Source organism: Lepidochelys olivacea (assembly GCF_965140295.1).
Source record: "Lepidochelys olivacea isolate rLepOli2 genome assembly, chromosome: 6".
Taxonomy (NCBI): Eukaryota; Metazoa; Chordata; order Testudines; family Cheloniidae; genus Lepidochelys; species Lepidochelys olivacea.
This window is the reverse complement of record NC_140416.1, coordinates 48,570,163-48,590,006: the sequence shown is the minus strand read 5'-3', so window position 1 is coordinate 48,590,006 and position 19,844 is coordinate 48,570,163. Positions and strand designations below refer to the sequence as shown.

Below are 19,844 nucleotides of genomic sequence, written 5' to 3'. Positions count from 1 at the left end.
TAAAGGCGCGCTGGCGCAGTTTACTGACTCGCTTAGACCTCAGCGAAACCAATATTCCCACTGTTATTACTGCTTGCTGTGTGCTCCACAATATCTGTGAGAGTTAGGGGGAGACGTTTATGGTGGGGTGGGAGGTTGAGGCAAATCGCCTGGCTGCTGGTTACGCGCAGCCAGACACCAGGGCGGTTAGAAGAGCACAGGAGGGCGTGGTACACATCAGAGAAGCTTTGAAAACCAGTTTCATGACTGGCCAGGCTACGGTGTGAAAGTTCTGTTAGTTTCTCCTTGATGAAACCCCCCGCCCCTTGGTTCATTCTACTTCCCTGTAAGCTAACCACCCTCCCCTCCTCCCTTCAATCACCGCTTGCAGAGGCAATAAAGTCATTGTTGCTTCACATTCATGCATTCTTTATTCATTCATCACACAAATAGGGGGATGACTACCAAGGTAGCCCAGGAGGGGTGGTGGAGGAGGGAAGGAAAATGCCACACAGCACTTCAAAAGTTTACAACTTTAAAATTTATTGAATGCCAGCCTTCTGTTTTTTGGGCAATCCTCTGTGGTGGAGTGGCTGGTTGGCCCAAGGCCCCCCCACCGTGTTCTTGGGCATCTGGGTGTGGAGGCTATGGAACTTGGGGAGGAAGGCGGTTGGTTACACAGGGGCTGTAGTGGCAGTCTGTGCTCCAGCTGCCTTTGCTGCAGCTCAACCATACACTGGAGCATACTGGTTTGATCCTCCAGCAGCCTCAGCATTGAATCCTGCCTCCTCTCATCATGCTGCCGCCACATTTGAGCTTCAGCCCGCCACTTACTCTCTTCAGCCCACCACCTCTCCTCCCGGGCATTTTGTGCTTTCCTGCACTCTGACATTATTTGCCTCCACGCATTCGTCTGTGCTCTGTCAGTGTGAGAGGACAGCATGAGCTCAGAGAACATTTCATCACGAGCGCGTTTTTTTTTTTTTCTTTCTAATCTTCACTAGCCTCTGGGAAGGAGAAGATCCTGTGATCATTGAAACACATGCAGCTGGTGGAGAAAAAAAAAGGGACAGCAGTATTTAAAAAGACACAATTTATAAAACCGTGGCTACAATCTTTCAGGGTAAATCTTGCTGTTAACATTACATACATAGCACATGTGCTTTTGTTACAAGGTCGCATTTTGCCTCCCCCCACCGTGTGGCTACCCCCTCAACCCTCCCCGGGGCTAACTGCGGGGAACATTTCTATTCAGCCACAGACAAACAGCCCAGCAGGAACGGGCACCTCTGAGTGTTCCCTGAAGAAAAGCACCCTATTTCAACCAGGTGACCATGAATGATATCTCACTCTCCTGAGGATAACACAGAGAGATAAAGAACGGATGTTGTTTGAACGCCAGCAAACATACACTGCAATGCTTTGTTCTACAATGATTCCCGAGTACATGTTACTGGCCTGGAGTGGTAAAGTGTCCTACCATGGTGGACAGAATAAGGCTCTCTCCCCTGAAACCTTTTGCAAAGGCTTTGGGAGTACATCCAGGAGAGCCGCGAATGCCAGGGCAAATTAATCCTTTCACATGCTTGCTTTTAAACCATGTATAGTATTTTAAAAGGTACACTTACCGGAGGTCCCTTCTCCGCCTGCCGGGTCCAGGAGGCAGCCTTGGGTGGGTTCGGGGGGTACTGGCTCCAGGTCCAGAGTGAGAAACAGTTCCTGGCTGTCGGGAAAACTGGTTTCTCCGCTTGCTTGCTGTGAGCTATCATCTTCCTCGTCCCCAAAACCTGCTTCCGTTTTGCCTCCATCTCCATTGAAGGAGTCAAACAACACGGCTAGGGTCGTGGTGGCTGAACCCCCTAAAATGGCATGCAGCTCATCATAGAAGCAGCATGTTTGGGGCTCTGACCTGGAGTGGCCGTTTGCCTCTCTGGTTTTCTGGTAGGCTTGCCTCAGCTCCTTCAGTTTCACGCGGCATTGCTTCGGGTCCCTGTTATGGCCTCTGTCCTTCATGCCCTGGGAGATTTTGATAAAGGTTTTGGCATTTCGAAAACTGGAACAGAGTTCTGATAGCACGGATTCCTCTCCCCATACAGCGATCAGATTCCGTAGCTCCTGTTTGGTACATGCTGGAGCTCTTTTGCGATTCTGGGACTCTATCATGGTCACCTCTGCTGATGAGCTCTGCATGGTCACCTGCAGCTTGCCACGCTGGCCAAACAGGAAATGAGATTCAAAAGTTCGCGGTTCTTTTCCTGTCTACCTGGCCAGTGCAGCTGAGTTGAGAGTGCTGTCCAGAGCGGTCACAATGGAGCACTCTGGGATAGCTCCCGGAGGCCAATACCATTGAATTGTGTCCACAGTACCCCAAATTCGACCCGGCAAGGCCGATTTAAGTGCTAATCCACTTGTCGGGGTGGAGTAAGGAAATCGATTTTAAGAGCCCTTTAAGTCGAAATGAAGGGCTTCATCGTGTGGACGGGTGCAGGTTTACATCGATTTAACGCTACTAAATTCGACCTGAAGTCCTAGTGTAGACCAGGGCTAAGGCTCACAATAGACTGCGCCTAGGAGGATAACTGAAATCAGTTTGAGAATACTATGACAGGTAGAGAAATTGATGATGATTTAACACGCTACCCACCCTGTCTTCCATCACACATCTTTCTCAGACTCCAAACAGAACGTTCATTACACAGCACTTCTATAACACTTAGATTCTACCTTGTTCTTCACTAAGTGTTTTTACAAAACCTTTTTTTTTGGCTTCACTTGCAGTGGATCCCTAGGCTACTGGTTTTCAACCTGGGGTCCATGGACCATGTCTAAGGGGTCCGCGAAAGGTTGTCGTTACCATAGAACAGTGGTTTGAGGTCCGCGGACTATGTCTAAGATTTCTCAAGGGATCAACACCTCTATTCGAAATATTTTAGGGTCCCACAAATGAAAAAAAGATTGAAAACCACTGCGCTAGACACAGCATGGGTCTTCATTGGACCCATGGCCCTAAACTAGTCAAATCCCCACCTCAATTCCTACCACAGAGTCCTTACCTTTACTCTCAGGTCACCATTTTAGAATTCCAATCACCAGTTCTTTTCTCCCCTCCCTCTCAAGATAGCTGTCCTCACCACATCTTTCCCTTCCATGGGTGACCATCTCAGGTACACCTATCTGGCCAGCAGGCAGGGATAGCTGAGCAGTAAGACAGTTACTCTCACCACTGGGGTCTGGGTTCAACCCACTGGAGTCTGGGTTCACCCCACTGTCTCTCAATATTACCAGCTAGGAGAGTGGGAATAGCTGGAAGTCCCTTGCTCGAGGATGCACATTGGTTGAACACAGGTCTGCTGAACAACAGCTCAAGCCAAGGTTCCATTTTTAGGACATTTACTTGACACCTCCATGCCATTAACCCTTCAAAACTAACAAGGTCTGCATTTCTGTCATATGATCACTTTCAGTGTTAGCTGCTATCCACATGTTCTTAAATAATGGCATACATTAGCTGTGAACACTCCTTTAGACTTCTCATTAAGGTAGCTTCTTGGCTGAAATCCTGAGTCTAACTCTGTCTTCACTCACTGTTCTGTTTGTTTCTCTGCGGACTGGAATTAATATAATGTATTTAATTTCATGAATTATACATCCTGATAAAACAAGCATTTACATTGCACGGCAGTTTTAAGTGCGGGCTGAGTCAAGATAAACACAATTACATAGCCCAGGGCAATACTTCCAAAATTACTTTTAAATAAAGGGGAAAGGATTTTCAGTGCAACATCCAACAGACAAAAATGTCATGAAATTTAGTTAAGTATACTACTCTACCAATGCATGCAGAGAAATGCCGCAGTCAAAAGTCTGTAAGCATTCACTATAGGCTTAGTACTTGGGCTAGTAAGAGTAAGGTAAATGTTTGAAACCCTGCACACAAACTCCCCCTTTCTAGTTGGGACATGTTTCTGTTTCATTCCTCCTCCGTAGACTGTTCAGGTTTAGTTAACTGTGAAAATGATTAGATATATCAATATTAACAAAGATCTGTTGGAAGCTGGTAAGGACAGTTGGCACCTTGCCTAGGTCCTAGCCTACAACTCAATGCAGGTTTCTGAAGCGCTCTCTCACTAGATCCCTAAAAATTCCTCTCTTAATGAGTTACTGCAAACCAACCAGCACTGGAAACCTCCTCCTCCCTGGTTCTTATGGCATCAATCTGTTTCCTCCTACTGAATTCCAAGCTTCTCCTGCTATAAAAATAAAGCCCTTTATAAAAATAAAAGTCTGCTTTAAAAGACCTGCTTCCACCTGTCCATCAAGGGAATTCCTGTCCTAAAGGACATTCTCTTCCAGCTTCATAGGTGGGATTCTGAAGCTCAAGGACTCCCCTCCACTGAAAGCCAAGGTTTGTCCTAAAGAAAGCCACTTGACTGTAGGTAACATGTAACTGAATGCACCACAGCAAGAAAAATCATGGCAGCCCAGCCTCTTGCACTCAGATAATATCAGAACCCACTTCAAATCCACTCTTTTATAACTTGGTTCCTTTTTAATTATAGCTTTAATTCTTTGGTCTGTTCTTGCCAGTCAACTTTGCTGGTAAAACCTAAGCCCATTATTTACCCCTCTCCCCCTATTTAAAAAAACACCACACACATTTGTCATGTGCCCACATTTGTCATGTGCCCAAAATCATGTGCCCATATTTACTGCTCTGCCTCTGAGCTGTATTATGCATACTGAATTTGGAAAGCATTTAGGCTAAAGCAGTCTTAAGTTTATGTTCCTGTTGGTTTTAAAAAGCAAATGTTAATGAAATATGTGCTACTTATAGAGAAGTGCAAGCCCAGTGGGAGGCATTTTAATTAATACAGTGTGTTCAAAGAAAAACAGATGTAATTTCCCCATATCTGTCAACCAGCTGTACTGAAACCTGAATGCAGGGAGTGAAGAGAACACTGATAAAGCAAGTCTGAGAAAAGCCAGACAGAATTGGGACTTGTGAAAGGAAAGCTGAGAACCTAAGCCAATTCCATCAATATTGGGTTGATTTTTGTTAAAGTAACATTCACTTTTTATATTCTATAAATTTTTACCATTCTCTCTGGCTTCAGGCTTAACTTTCATAACTGAGGTTAGCAGTTGATTCTTTAAACACTCTTCCCCAAGGAGTACTCTGATTTTATCCTACAGCATTCTGGTTATATAGGCTTATGAGTTCAGACTTGAAAGCAGAATGGCAGGAGGCATGGGGAACCAGAGTTCGGTTGGCAGGGCTGGCTCTAGGAATTCCTCCCCCCTCCCCACCCACACAGACAAGCTCACTAATAATATCCACCGTACTAGTCAGCAGTCTCCCATACAAAAGTCATTAAAAATGTGATTCTAATCTCACTTACAAACAGCTTAACTCCACTGACATCAAACTCCTAATTTAAACTGGTATAAATGATATAAAAATCAGGCCCTGAACATTTCGCTGACCTGAATATTGCTTCTCCTAGGTCAGCCATTTTTACCCCTTTAAAGGCTACAATGCTCTTTCATGCAATAGGGATTTAAACCCCTCAGACATTTGTTCTCATTCTCAGAATGAGCGACATTAAGATTTGTCAAACAAGATCCCCTCCCCACCACATCTAGAAATATCATTGAATTGATTGTTATTTGGAACTAATACTGGAGTCTAGCTCGATGCGTTTGGTGGAGCTTACACTGATGAGCAGACATGTTTCATTTTCTGACCAATGCCAATAAATTTTTAATACACTGTGCTACTGAAATAAAATAGTTTCCATCAGAATCTGATCCTGACCTTGCAAGCCTACACTCCATACAATTATTTTTAATTCACCAGAGCTACAAAACAACTCGGGCCCAATGCACATGGCTACCAAGGGCTGACTGAGCTTTGTCAAAGCCTATCTTGCCAACTGAAGAGAAGTTGGCTCCTCTCTTCTGGATCCGACCAGGACATCCAAGGGCTGTTAGTCGAAAAGTATTTAAGCTGAGGCATAAACTGATCTTGCTGCAGGTTTTTTCTAGATACCAGGGCAGTCTACAAGACGTTACTCAAAAGTGTTTTCTTTTACTAAAAAACTTCCCATGTATACAAATGTTCTACACAGCCCTGCTTTGCCTACATCAAGACTCCATTCAGCTATGTCCCATTTTAGACCCGTTCTGTACACTTCACCCAAACTTCTTTCTTCACTGCTCTCTTTGTGACAAAATGTGCCTGGCATTTGTGCAAGCATGTGGGGGAAAGGGATGGAGAAAGTGGAGTTGTAAGGAGCCTTCCTCGCCTCTTAGGCATCCCTCCCACATAAAGGACATGAACAATTGTATGCCTTAAGCTTTTCTCCTAGGGATGGGTAAGCAGTGGGGCCAAAAGGAATGAGGACAAGTAAATGGTAGGGCTACAGATACAACTACTCCTCACTGAGCTATTACAGCAGTTCAGCCATGAAGAACAGAGCATGTTGCATTTGTCTAAGGGTGATGCAGAAGGCACTCTCTCTTGCTTGCCAGACAGTATGAGGATGACCTCTATGGGGTGCCCAATGCAGGGAATTTCTTTAATGGCACCGTGATGGGTTGGACCCCCCTTCTGGGGTGCCACCTGATGTACTGGGATTTCACTGAGCCTCTCTTGCCTAACCAACCAGGGTTCCCTCTCCCTGCTTTGCTGAATTATGTTCTCTGGCCTCTTGCAGCGCACGCACACACACACAAACACACACACACAGGTAGGGCCACACCACGCCGCAGACACAGACTGAAGTTAGCTCTGTGTGAAAGGACTCCCCCAGCACTGACATGCACACCCCTTTTGGGAGATGCACAAAATAAAACGCTCTTGCATTGTACAGAAAAATCTGCCCTCTTCCTCAACATGAACAGAGATGTGCATGACTTCTTGTTGCCCCTCCCCCAGTTAGAAATCACAAACTGGGGTTTATTATAAACAAAAAATAAGTTAATTAACTACAAAAGGTGAATTTTAAGTGGTTAAAAGGGATAGCAAACAGAGCAAAGCAGATTACCTTAGTAAATAAACAAAACCAGTAGACTGAGTTTAACACACTAGGTAGGCAGGATACAAATTAACAAAATTTTCACCCTGATAAACTGGCTGGCAGATTCTTAAGGCACAGGTTGCCTTGGCTTTCCCAGGTTTTCTTAGCCTGGGACCATCACTTCTCACAATTCAGTCTTTGTTCCTGAGGTGTTTTCAGGTGTGTTGTTGTAGGGAGAGTGAGGACCCCTCATGTTGTCATTGTCCCTCTTTTGTATTTTCCCCCACTTGCTGGAAAGCTTTTTTGCTGTGACCTGGGTCAAACAGTTCCCACTGTGTAGAGCTATCTCTGAGAGGTTTCTATTGCACACAGTTCCTGAGGTATTCCTTGTGCTTGCGTGCCTTTCTACAATAAGCCATCCAACGGCGCACATTTGAAATAGAGACATGGTCAATATTCCCAGCTTCAGATACAAAAATGATACATGCATACAAATTTGATAAACACATTCAGTAAATCATAACCTTTCCAATGATAAGGTTATGTCAAGGTTCCTTCCCCATTCTGAACTCTAGGGTACAAATGTGGGGACCTGCATGAAAGACCCCCTAAGCTTATTCTTACCAGCTTCGGGTAAAAACTTCCCCAAGGTACAAACTTTTCCTTGTCCTTGAACTGTATGCTGCCACCACCAAGCGTTTAAACAAAGAACAGGGAAAGAGCTCGCTTATTTTACCAGTCATTAAACAAAAGGAAATTTAACGCATTTCTAGCTAGATTACTTACTAACTTAACAGGAGTTGTGAGGCTACATTCCTGATCTGTTCCCGGCAAAAGCATCACACAGACAGACCAAACCCTTTGTCCTGCCCCCCCCCCAACTCCAGATTTGAAAGAACCTTGTCCCCTCATTGGCCATTTTGGACCAGGTGCCAGCAGGGTTACCTTAGCTTCTTAACCCTTTACAGGTGAAAGGATTTTGCCTCTGGCCAGGAGGGATTTTATAGCACTGTGGACACAAAGGTGGTTACCCTTCCCTTTATATTTATGACACCTTACATGAGTTATCTTGCATAAAGTACATCTTAGTTCTGTCATATCCATACCATAAGCATATTTCCCATAAAGAATATGGAGTGAAACGTCACAGGCAAAACTTGGCCTTTTGTGTTCATTTCCCAGCCAGACTTGGTACCATTGTTTTTCCCTCTGACAATGGGTCCCTTGTACATTAGAATCTATTTCTCTCTTACTATATTCGTAACCCTCTGAAGAAAGTCAGAAAGACTCCTGGAAAGCAAGCTTAGCTTTCTAGAATAATGGTTTTCAACCTTTTTTTCATTTGCAAACCCCTAAAAAATTTCAAATGGAGGTGAGGTCCCCTTTGGAAATCTTACGCAGAGTCTGCGGACCCCCAGGTTGAAAACCACTATTCTAGACACTAGACTAAAATGCTTTAATTTACTCACACTTGCATGATCAGTTGCCTTGAGTTCGTTATAAACATGCTCCAACAGGGTTGGAAGTCTGTATTCCCAAGACTGCAGTGGTGGAGCTAGGTGAGACAGTTCACTAGCCTTTCATCTTGTGACAACCAACTGTAAATGAACATTGTTTTTATTATTGAAAAACTAGAATTTTAAACAGAAGTGCAATCCTAAGAGCTTAGAACATGTATCTAGACAGAACACTGAAAAATACAGGACTGTGGCAAAGGACACGGCAATAAAGCAGTTAAGCAAAAAATGCTGTCACAGTCCCACTTTAAACCTCTGGGTGATTACTACATTGTTTCAATTTTTGCTGAACTCGTTATTGTAGGGCTCAGTATCAAAGCTCATCTGGTAAATCACCAGTCATTTGAAAGTGTACCTGCCATGCAAAAATGCAATAAAGGGACAGCTGGTTTATTGTTCCTTGACTAATATAAATTTTAATAGTTTTTTCAACCTTTCGTTTTTTTTCCCATTTGGCCTTTTCTACTTAGAAAATAATGCATTTTAAGGTAATATGCTTCCCCCACTGCCCCTTGAAGCTTTCTGACCCCTTTTTATTGGATTTTCAGCTTGACCAAAGCTTGCTTTGCTGATTAAAAGCAGTAGAGATGGTGTTGCCATCACATTTATTTGAGCAGGATTTATCAATAACTTTTAGAATGATCAGTAATGAAGTTTGTGAACTAAGGAAAATCATTCTCATGTTACCCAAGTAACTGAACAGAAGTAGTTTAATGGCCAGCACTGAACGCAGAACCTTATCACTCTATGTTAATAAAAGATAGTGCTTAGATGATTCACTTTTTATATATAAAATTATTTCATTTTATGCCGAAGCTTGGAAACTGCAGTCAGATTATCAGAGGAAAAATTTGGTAACTCCCAGTTGGTGCTTAGAACTATGCTTTTAAAATTAAATAGTTATTTGAGGTGTCAGACATAGTATCATTTTTGAATGCCCAGGTATATCAAACTGCAAGGAGGACCTGTCGAACCAACTAATCAACGTGAACAGTTTTAGTTCAGGTTTAAACCAAAAAAAAAAAAAGGAAGTACTTCTTCACACAATGCACAGTCAACCTGTGGAACTCTTTGCCAGAGGATGTTGTGAAGGCCAAAACTGTAACAGGGTTCAAAAAAACTATATAAATTCATGGAGGAATTAGCTATTAGCCAGGATGGGTGGGGATGGAATCCCTAGCCTCTGGTTTGCCAGAAGCTGGGAATGGGTGACAGAGAATGGATCACTTGATGATTACCTGTTCTGTTCATTTCCTCTGAGGCACCTGGCATTGGCCACTGTCGGAAGACAAGATACTGGGCTACATGGACTTTTGCTCTGACCCAGTGTGGCCGTTCTTATGTTCTTAACGGTTCAGTTAAGAAAGTATCTTCCTAGCATGTAGGAGCCTCTATCTTAGATCACCACAAAGTGTACAAGAGATTAAATCTGTAAAAGCCCATGTCCCCTCCACCCATCTCTACAAGTCTTTCAGATGAGATAGAATATCAACACCCTGAATACAGATTAAAGATCCTGCATTTTGTAAAATTAAGCCAATTGACTCAAATGTATGAACAAATTCAACAAAAAGTCATTATTATTGGAGGAGTGAAGACTGACAGAAGTTACTTCTTAGGCCAACTGAAGTCTTCTGCAAGCCACCAGACAATGATGCCTCTTGTTGGTTACATAATCCACTTTATGCAAACCAAGAATAGCTTGGATAAAAATGGCATTAGATTCAGAAAAGCTGATTGCTTACTTCCTCATAGCCTTTAACCCAATTATCTTAAGCAGGAGACTTCTTTCTCTTGTTGGGCCACCATATTTGATTAAAAAAAATTTCCAATGTGAATCAGGGTAATAAGAAAACTACGTCAGAGGGGGTGGTTTGGGGGATTAAGTATGAAACATCTAGACTCACTGGAACCATAAGCTTAAATCAGGACATCATCAACTCAGCACTTCAACCTCAGAGGCTGAGAAATTCAGCATCATGTGGCTTACTTTGGATGAGATCATTAAAGCCCAAGGTCCAGTCTCCTCTTCCTGGACATTACAGATTCAATGGCATATTTTATATTAATAGGGTTTGTCCCAATGTCCTTAGTCAAAGTTCTTCCTCCCACATTGGTGGTAGTGTCCCATTCCTCTCTGGTTGCTGGTCTCCTATCTCAACTGTGGCTAGAAAGCTAGTGTTGTGTATACATAGTTTGTAAAGCATTTGGGCATTCCTGGGGATGAAAGATGTCAAACAAATGTAAGATGTTATTCATGATATTGTACCTAACTGTGCTTACAAAGTGGGATGCTTCCTCTTTAAGCAGTCAGGAGACAGATAGTCCTAGTCTAGTCTCTGATTATTAGTCCTATTCTAGTCTCGATTATTAAATTTATTTTCCATATGTGTATAAAACCAACAGTAACGCAGAAGATGGGAGATTCAGTTGACTAAACTTCCCTTCATCCATATTCACGCAGACCACGGAAGCAAACCAGCAAGTGGATTATTTTCTGGCATTAATATGCAGCAACACACTCACCCGCACTCATGTCAATTGACACGGTGTAAATATGAAAAAGGACTGGGAAGTGTATCTTTTAATATTTTGCTGGAAATGAATGAAAACAATATACAGACACATTATATGTAAAGATCAAAACATGGGAGTTTATTTTGCAGAATCCTGTAATCTCAACAGATTTTATGTTCATTCCAAATTTGTTAGCTTTTAGGATTTTCAGTTGATACAGTTGTGTTTATTTCCAACAATGTGTTCTATAAAAACAGTATTCTGAAGGGTCTAAAATTACATTACAAGCAAATTCTCATGGCTCAGATTTAGCAATTACATTTATATTTAGATTAATACCCTTCTCTCCAATGTGTACCAATCCAAAACACCACCACATCTCATGCATATTACATTAACACTCTTACACTCTTCTCTGGGTCTCCCAGTGACTTTGTCTCACATTTTATGCTGCATGGACAGATACTCTCTTTTTATTTGTGCCCTGTTCAGCATCAAGTACATGGCTGGTGCTTAAATAAATAATAAAGCAGCTTTCATTCCTAAGGATCCCAAAGTGCTTCCCAAGTAATATGCAGGCAGCACTCACTGTCATGCATCCATCTCTGGGATGAAGAGTCATGACCACAAAGACAACTGGCACATGGCACAAAATGTGAATTTTAGCTAAGGACACAGGAGCAATTATCTGTTCTTATGAACAGCACCATCAATAGTGTCTGTGTGGAGTGGACCACACCACGTTGTTCTTATCTGAAAGATCCCTGTTTCAGAGGATCTTGCATATATGAGTACTTGATAAGCTCTCAATTGAAAGACATCCTTCTACCCCCCAAAAGACTCCATGGTACTGAAATGATCCACCTTAGAAGAATGAAGGGCTGTATTAACCCCAAATCATTCCATCTAGACACTTTTATGGTCCTCATGAGTGTAAATATCTGAGCACCCCACATACAGGATTTTATGCTCAACACTCCTGTGAGGTAGGGAAGTATTATCCTGGTTTTATACATAGGGAACAGGGGGTACAGAGTAAATTAAGGTCGAGTCTACACTACAATTAGGTAGATGTAAGGCAGCTTATATCGACCTAATTATGTCAGTGTCTACACTACAGCCTTGCTCCTGCTGATGTAAGTCCCCTGCTACACTGGCATAATAACTCCACCTCCACGAGAGCTCCCCACAGCTTAACTTAAGTTCGTAGTGTAGACATGCCCAGAGTGACTTGTCCAAAAATCACACAGGAAAGCTGAGCTGACCATTGAACCCTGGACACTTCAGTCCACATCCAGTGCCCTATCCACTGGACCATACTTTCTACATGTGGTTCCAGTGAGTCTAGATACTGTACCCTGAAGCTGCTTCTTAAGGCAAACTAAGTCATCTGCTCTGGAGATATACTCCTGCAGAGACCAGAATGAGTGTTTATCTTTTTAAACATACACTTTGCATTTTCCGAGCACTTAAACTCATAAGTTTGAAAGGGGGACATCTAATGGTGCTGGATACATTCAAATTGGCTGAATTTTTTGAATTTTTAAACAGGCATTAAAAAAAGGTAACAGCCCACACTGTGAGCTAAGTGACATTTAAAGATACCAAATTTTGAGGGTCAAACCAGACAACAAAAATAGGGCATATACATATCCTCTTCTCTCTGAAAAACCCAATTACTATTCACAGTTAGCAGCTGAAAGAAAGAAAAAAATGGCAGGGAAGTGAAGACAAGCTTCCTGATTATAATAAAAGAGAACCAAACACACTATCTCATGTTTTAATATTAAAGACAAAAAGGCATTTACCAATATATTTTAAAACCCTTGAAGGGTTAGATAAATATGATCCCAGCACAAAACTACCTCTGAGGTCTTACCTGAAGAAGGCAAGACACTTATGAGTATACTGTTCTAGCACCAAAGGATATGTTTTCAGTTTGAACTCTTTCGTTTTAACAGAGTTTACGTCACAGAAATCTTCGGCAAGGTTCTCAGCCCTGGTTCCATCTCCTCTGTGTGACGTGAGAGGCACATGGAGGACGTAATCTGTCTCTAACTGGCCAGCTGAGAATTCCCCCAGTGAAGGAGTAAAGCTAGTAGTCAGCTCCAATGTTAACTCCCCGCTGCCTGGGGCAATTGATGGTATGTCAGGGACAAAACAGAACTCCACTCCCATTCACCAATTCTCAGATGGTGTATGGTCCCTCAGGGATTGCAGGCCTTGTCTACACTAGAAAGGGTTTGCTCGTATAGCTATATCGACAAAACCTCCTAGGGGAGATGCAGCTTATACTAATAAAAGAGTCCTTTGACCAGTATAGATTATACTAGTACCTAAATAAGCTATACCGACAAAAGGACTTTTCTCCCTTCAATATAAGTTCATCTACACTAGTGCTTTTGCCAGTGAAAAATGTTGTTAAAAAAGAGAAAAACACCATGCTCCTAAGTGACATTACCATACCAGCATAAGTTTTGGATGTAGACCTTTGGATGTAGTCCTCTGTCATAAATTAGAACAGCTTTTAGGCTGCTCTAATTTATATCACAGATGAGCCAGGGATGCCTGAGAATTTGGGAACTAAAAACAGCTCCAACCGCCTCCCCCATCCACCACCACACACCCCTCAGTTCAGAAGGGACTTTGGCCCTTAGCTGGAAATGATTTTTCACGTGGATTTAGTATATTATATCAGAATAATTCAAATATAAATAGTTTAAAACTAACTGGCTTATTCATCAGTATGTTGTTCCAGATTTACACTGTTTAATTTCTATTAAAATCACTGGTGTGGCACCAGCATAAAACTGAAATATAGTGGTGGCAAAATGTGCAGATGATAAAAACCTACTCAGGATAGTTAAGTCGAAAGCCGACTGTGAAGAGTTACAAAGGGATCTCACAAAACTGAGTGACTGGGCAACAACACGGCAGATGAAATTCAGTGTTGATAAATGAAAAATAATGCACATTGGAAAATATAATCCCAACTATACAAATATAAAATGATGGCGTCTAAATTAGCTGTTACCACTCAAGAAAGAGATCTTGGAGTCATTGTGGATAGTTCTCTGAAAACATCCACTAAATGTGCAGCGGCAGTCAAAAAGGCTAAAAGAATGTTGGGGATCATTAAGAAAGGGATAGATAATAAGGCAGAAAAATATCATAATGCCTCTTTATAAATCTATGGTACGTTCACATCTTGAATACTACGTGCAGAACTGGTCGCCCATCTCAAAAAAAAAAGATAGATTGGAATTGGAAAAAGTACAGAAAAGGGTGACAAAAATTATTAGGGGTGTGGACCAGCTTCCATATAAGGAGAAATTAATAAGATTGGGACTTTTCATCTTGGAAAAGAGACAGTTAAGGGTGGACATGACTGGTGTGGAGAAAGTAAATAAGGAAGTGTTATTTACTCCTCATAACACAAGAGCTAGGGGTCACCAAATGAAATTAATAGGTGGCAAGTTTAAAACAAACAAAAGGAAGTACTTCTTCACACAATGCACAGTCAACTTCTGGAACTTCTTGCCAGAGGATGTTGTGAAGGCCAAGACACTAACAGGGTTCAAAAAAGAACTATATAAGTTCACGGAGGATATGTTCATCAGTGGCTTTTAGACTGGATGGGCAGGGATGGTGTCCCTAGTCTGTTTGCCAGAAGCTGGGAATGGGCAACAGGGGATGGATCACTTGATTATTACCTGTTCTGTTCATTCCCTCTGAAGCACTTGACATTGGCCAGTATCGGAAGATAGGATACTGGGCTAAATGGACCATTGGTCTGACCCAGTTTGGCTGTTCTTTGTTCTTAATCAGGTCAACAATATTAACTCCCCTCCTTCTACCCAAGAGACTCATTTCAACTGACTAGATAAATCAGGGTGGAAAACAGGATAAAAACTAACATCAGATCTTATTGGACAAAAAGAGCTCTCTCAGTCTCCCTCACTTTATAAGAACAATATACCAGCATGGATGAGACAAAAGTAAAGGAACATGTAAAGAGTGCAGGAAAATCTATTTATCTTCTGCACTGAACCACCATTGATTCACTGTTTTGCATTCTGGGCACTGTAGTTTTGATTTCTTTGGGGAGGGCCTCAACAACTTGACTGCACCTTCTATACTTCCTCTTATACAAGCTCTTTTCCCTAGCAAATTAACTAAATGAGAGAGCGCACCACATTTTGAGTTACAGTAATGCCTCACTTAACATCCTAGTTACGTTCTTTAAAAATGAAACTTGAAGCAAAATGATGTTAAGCGAATCCAATTTCCCCATAAGAATGAATGTAAATGGGAGGTTAGGTTCCAGGAAAATTTTTTTCACCAGACAAAAGACATTATATACATATACAGTGTAAGTTTTAAATAATTTTAAGCAAACAATTTAATACTGTACTCAACAATGATTGTTGTGAAGCTTGGTTGAGGCAGGGACGTAGTGGGGTCAGGGTGCAGGGGATTGCCGCGCTCTGCCAGCCAGGGACCAGTGTCGGGACGTGGGGGCTTGCCCTGCTCCGCGTGCCCGGCATTCCAGCCGGGGAGTGGGGTCAGGGGCTTTCCCCATTCTACCTGCCCAGCGCTCCTGACGGGGAGAGGGTTCATGGCGCAGGGACTTGCCCACTCCCCTGCTGGAATGCCAGGTGGACAGAAGGGGGGAAGACCCCGCACCCCAACTGGAGCACCGGGCAGCCAAACAACGTTATAAGGGAACACTGTAGGACTTTAAATGAATATGTTCTCTAATAGGTCAGCGACCTAACAACAAAACAACATTAACCAGGATGACGTTAAGTGAGGAGTTACTATACATCACAAAATATTCAGTAGGTTCCCATCCACAGCAACTTGTTACATCACACTGAAAGGTCTTGTCTCATTTGTATGCACAGAGGAACTGTGCATATTAACCCTTTCCCTCACCCAACACATCGAAAGGAGAAACAACCCCCCTACTATGTAACCCATCAGCTTCTCATTGAACAGTGTCTCTATGGAGACTAAAAGAAAAGGAGGACTTGTGGCACCTTAGAGACTAACCAATTTATTAGAGCATAAGCTTTCGTGAGCTACAGGAAGTGAGCTGTAGCTCACGAAAGCTTATGCTCTAATAAATTGGTTAGTCTCTAAGGTGCCACAAGTCCTCCTTTTCTTTTTGCGAATACAGACTAACACGGCTGCTACTCTGAAATCTATGGAGACTAGCAATAGCACAATTTCTGCTCCACTTGGTATCAAAACACAACAAGCTAATGCTCACATTATAAGATGATCTTAAAGGTTATCTATGGCTCATTTTAAATAGCTTTTATACAAACGCATGCAACTTTCAGCGTGGAAACTGACTTTGTATTTTTTTCCAACTTAAATGAAGTTTGCTTTCTCATTCACCAGAAGCTCTATCTAGACAATGCATTTCTTCTCTGCATCCTGATCCATGCATAGAAGATATAAAATGCTCTGTTAAAAATAGAGATTATATGATCTTTTGCTGACTATGTAACCATGTGCAGGGTCTGGATCCACATCAGAGTGCAAACAACATTACCCCAATGTAAGGAGTAGGAGATTTTGCCTTCTTCAACATGCAGTCAACTTATTACTTGTAACACAGTTTGCTTTTTTAAATTGCCTGAAATTATAGCTTCTCTTTCAAGCTTAAATTATAGCAATGATTCCCCTTTCCCCTAAAGCTTATCAGAGTCCCTGAGGACACAGAGGAACTGATTTTTATATGTATTTTTAAAAAAGCCATGTTGGTAATAAGTATAAAGAGTTGTAGGATGGGAGATATGAATTCAAATCTCAGGGCTGCAGAGGACAAATACATTTGCCAACAAATCATTTCAATGCCTCAATTTAAAAAAAGATTTATGTTGCCTTCAGAAACCACCACAAATCAAATAGCAAGTCTCTTAAAAGCTCTTGATCAGATAATTAAAGTTGACTTTCATCTCTTGTCATTCTTTGCCAGCAGTTTGGAAGCTTAGTGTATAAACAGATCTGTACACAATTATGCTGAGCTTTGCATCCAACTGCAGTTCTCTAAAAATTGGGTCCACGTTCAGGTGTTGTATGAATTTGATGAGAAACCAAGGCAACAATCTAGTAAAAATAAGTGATAGAATTGTCTGAAAGTGGCTATGACATAAAATTTACCTACTTTAAGAGAGAAGCCTTACTCCCGCAATAGTGAAATGAATCAAGTAGGGCTGTCAAGCAATTAAAAACATCACGATTAATTGCAGTTTTAATTGCGCTGTTAAACAATAATCAAATACCATTTATTTAAATATTTTTCGATGCTTTCTACATTTTCAAATGTATTAATTTCAATTACAACACAGAATATAAAATGTATAGTGCTCACTTGATATTTATTTTTGCTTACAAATATTTGCACTGTAAAAAACAAAAAATAGTATATTTTAATTCACCTAATACAAGTACTATAGTACAATCTCTTTATCATAAAAGTTGAACTTACAAATGTAGAATTATGTACAAAAATCCCCTGCATTCAAAAATAAAACAATGTAAAACTTTAGAGCATACAAGTCCACGCAGTCCTACTTCTTATTCAGCCAATCACTCACACAAACAAGATTATTTAAATTTGCAGGAGATAATGCTGCCCACTTCTTGTTTACAATGTCACCTGAAAGTGAGAACAGGCGTTCACACGACACGGTTGTAGCTGGCATCGCAAGATATTTATGTGCCAGATGCACTAAAGATTCATATGTCCCTTCATGCTTCAACCACCATTTCAGGGGACAATGCGTCCATGCTGATGACCGGTTCTACTCGATAATGATCCACAGCAGTGTGGACTGATGCATATGCATTTTCATCATCTGAGTCAGATGCCCCCTGGAGAACGCCGATTTTCTTTTTTTGGTGGTTTGGGTTCCGTAGTTTCCGCATTGGAATGTTGCTCTTTTAAGATTTCTGAAAGCATGCTCCACACCTCGTCCCTCTCGGATTTTGGAAGGCACTTCAGATTCTTAAACCTTGGGTCAAGTGCTATAGCTATTTTTAGAAATCTCTCATTGGTACCTTCTTTATGTTTTGTCAAATCTGCAGTGAAAGTGTTCTTAAAACGAACATGTGCTGGGTCATCATCTGAGACTGCTATTACATGAAATTTATGATAGAATGCAGGTAAAACAGAGCAGGAGAGACACAATTCTCCCCCAAGGTGTTCAGTCACAAATTTAAGTGACCCTTTTTTTTTAAATAACTTGTGTATCAGCATGGAAGCATGTCCTCTGGAACGGTGGCCGAAGCATACGAAAGTTTGACATATTTGGCATGTAAATACCTTGCAATGCTGGCTACAAAAGTGCCATGCAAATGCCTGTTCTCATTTTCAGGTGACATAAGAAACGGGCAGCATTATCAACAGTAAATGTAAAAAAACTTGTTTCTCTTAGCACTTGGCTGAACAAGAAGTAGGACTGAGTGGACCTGTAGGCTCTAAAGCTTTACATGGTTTTGTTTTTGAATGCAGTTATGTGACAAAAAAAAAATCTACAGTTGTAAGCTGCACTTTCATGATAAAGACACTGCACAAAGTACTTGTCTGAGGTGAACTGAAAAATACTATTTCTTTTATCATTTTTATAGTGAAAATATTTGTAATAAAAATAAAGTGAGCACTGTACACTTTGTATTCTGTGTTGTAACTGAAATCAATATTTGAAAATGTAGAAAAACATCCAAAAATATTGAATACATTTCAAATGGTATTCTATTATTTAACGGTGCGATTAAAACTGCAATTAATTTTTTAATTGTGAAAAAAAAATTTGTAATCGCATGAGTTAACCGCAATTAATTGACAGCCCTAGAATAAACTTAACTTTGCTTTGATACTTGAAGGCAGCAGTTTGATGCTGACCAGTAGACTGGCTTGCTTTCCTGCTCTTCATAGATTATAAAGCCAGAAGGGACCACTGTGATCATCTAGTCTGACATCCTGCATAACCCAGGCCTTAGAATTCCCCAAAATAATTCTTGTTTGAAGTCAAGCGTATCTTAGAAAATAAAATTTAAAAAAAAATCAAATCTTAATTTAAAAATTGCAAGGGATGGAGAATCCACCATGATCCTTGGTGGACGGTTCTAGTGGTAAGTTACCCTCACTGTTAAAAATACACACTTTATTTCTAGTCTGAATTTGTTTAGCCTCAACTTCTAGCCATTGGATCTCATTACATCTTTGTCTGCTAGATTGAAGACCCCATTATTAAATATGTACCCCTCTAGTCATTTATAGACTGATCAAGTCACCTCTTAACCTTTTCTATGTTATGCTAAATACATTGAGCTCCTTGAATCTACCACTATATAAGGAATGTTTTCCAATCTTTTAATCAATCATTTTCATGGCCCTTCTCAGGACCCTCTCCAATTTATCATTATTTATGAATTATAGACACCAGAACTGGACACAGTGTGCCAGCAATGATCACACCAGTGCCAAATGTAGAGGTAAAATAACCTCTCTACTCCTACTCGAGTTTCCCCTATTTATGCATCCAAAGATGGTATTAGCATCACACTGGGAGCACATTTTCAGCTGACTATTCATCATGATTCCCAAATCTTTTTCAGAGTCACTGCTCCCAGGATACAACAACCCCCACCCTCTAAGTATGACCTACATATTTTACATTTGGCCATGCTGAAACGCATATCATTTGCTTGTGCCCAACTTATCAAGCAAGGTAGGCTACTCCATATTAATGACCTAGATCACTTCATTATTTACCACTTCCGCAATCTGTGTCTC

At 41.2% G+C, this 19,844-nt stretch overlaps 1 protein-coding gene across 4 annotated transcripts in view; it reads right to left on the bottom strand.

The window, feature by feature from the left end:
- LDLRAD3 (low density lipoprotein receptor class A domain containing 3) overlaps positions 1–19,844 on the bottom strand; it is a 181,485-nt gene that overhangs the window by 42,868 nt on the left and 118,773 nt on the right. Inside the window, exons 5-6 of one of the 4 annotated variants that reach the window (XM_084631430.1) lie at positions 1,608–1,995; positions 578–1,027 (exon numbers count right to left, since the gene is read on the bottom strand). The exons of the other annotated variants lie outside the window; for them this stretch is intronic. Of the exons in view, the coding sequence (XP_084487556.1) occupies positions 942–1,027; positions 1,608–1,995 (474 nt within the window). The 3' untranslated portion in view covers positions 578–941. Of the gene's footprint in view, positions 1–577; positions 1,028–1,607; positions 1,996–19,844 lie in introns of those variants that run through there. 4 annotated transcript variants of the gene reach the window in all.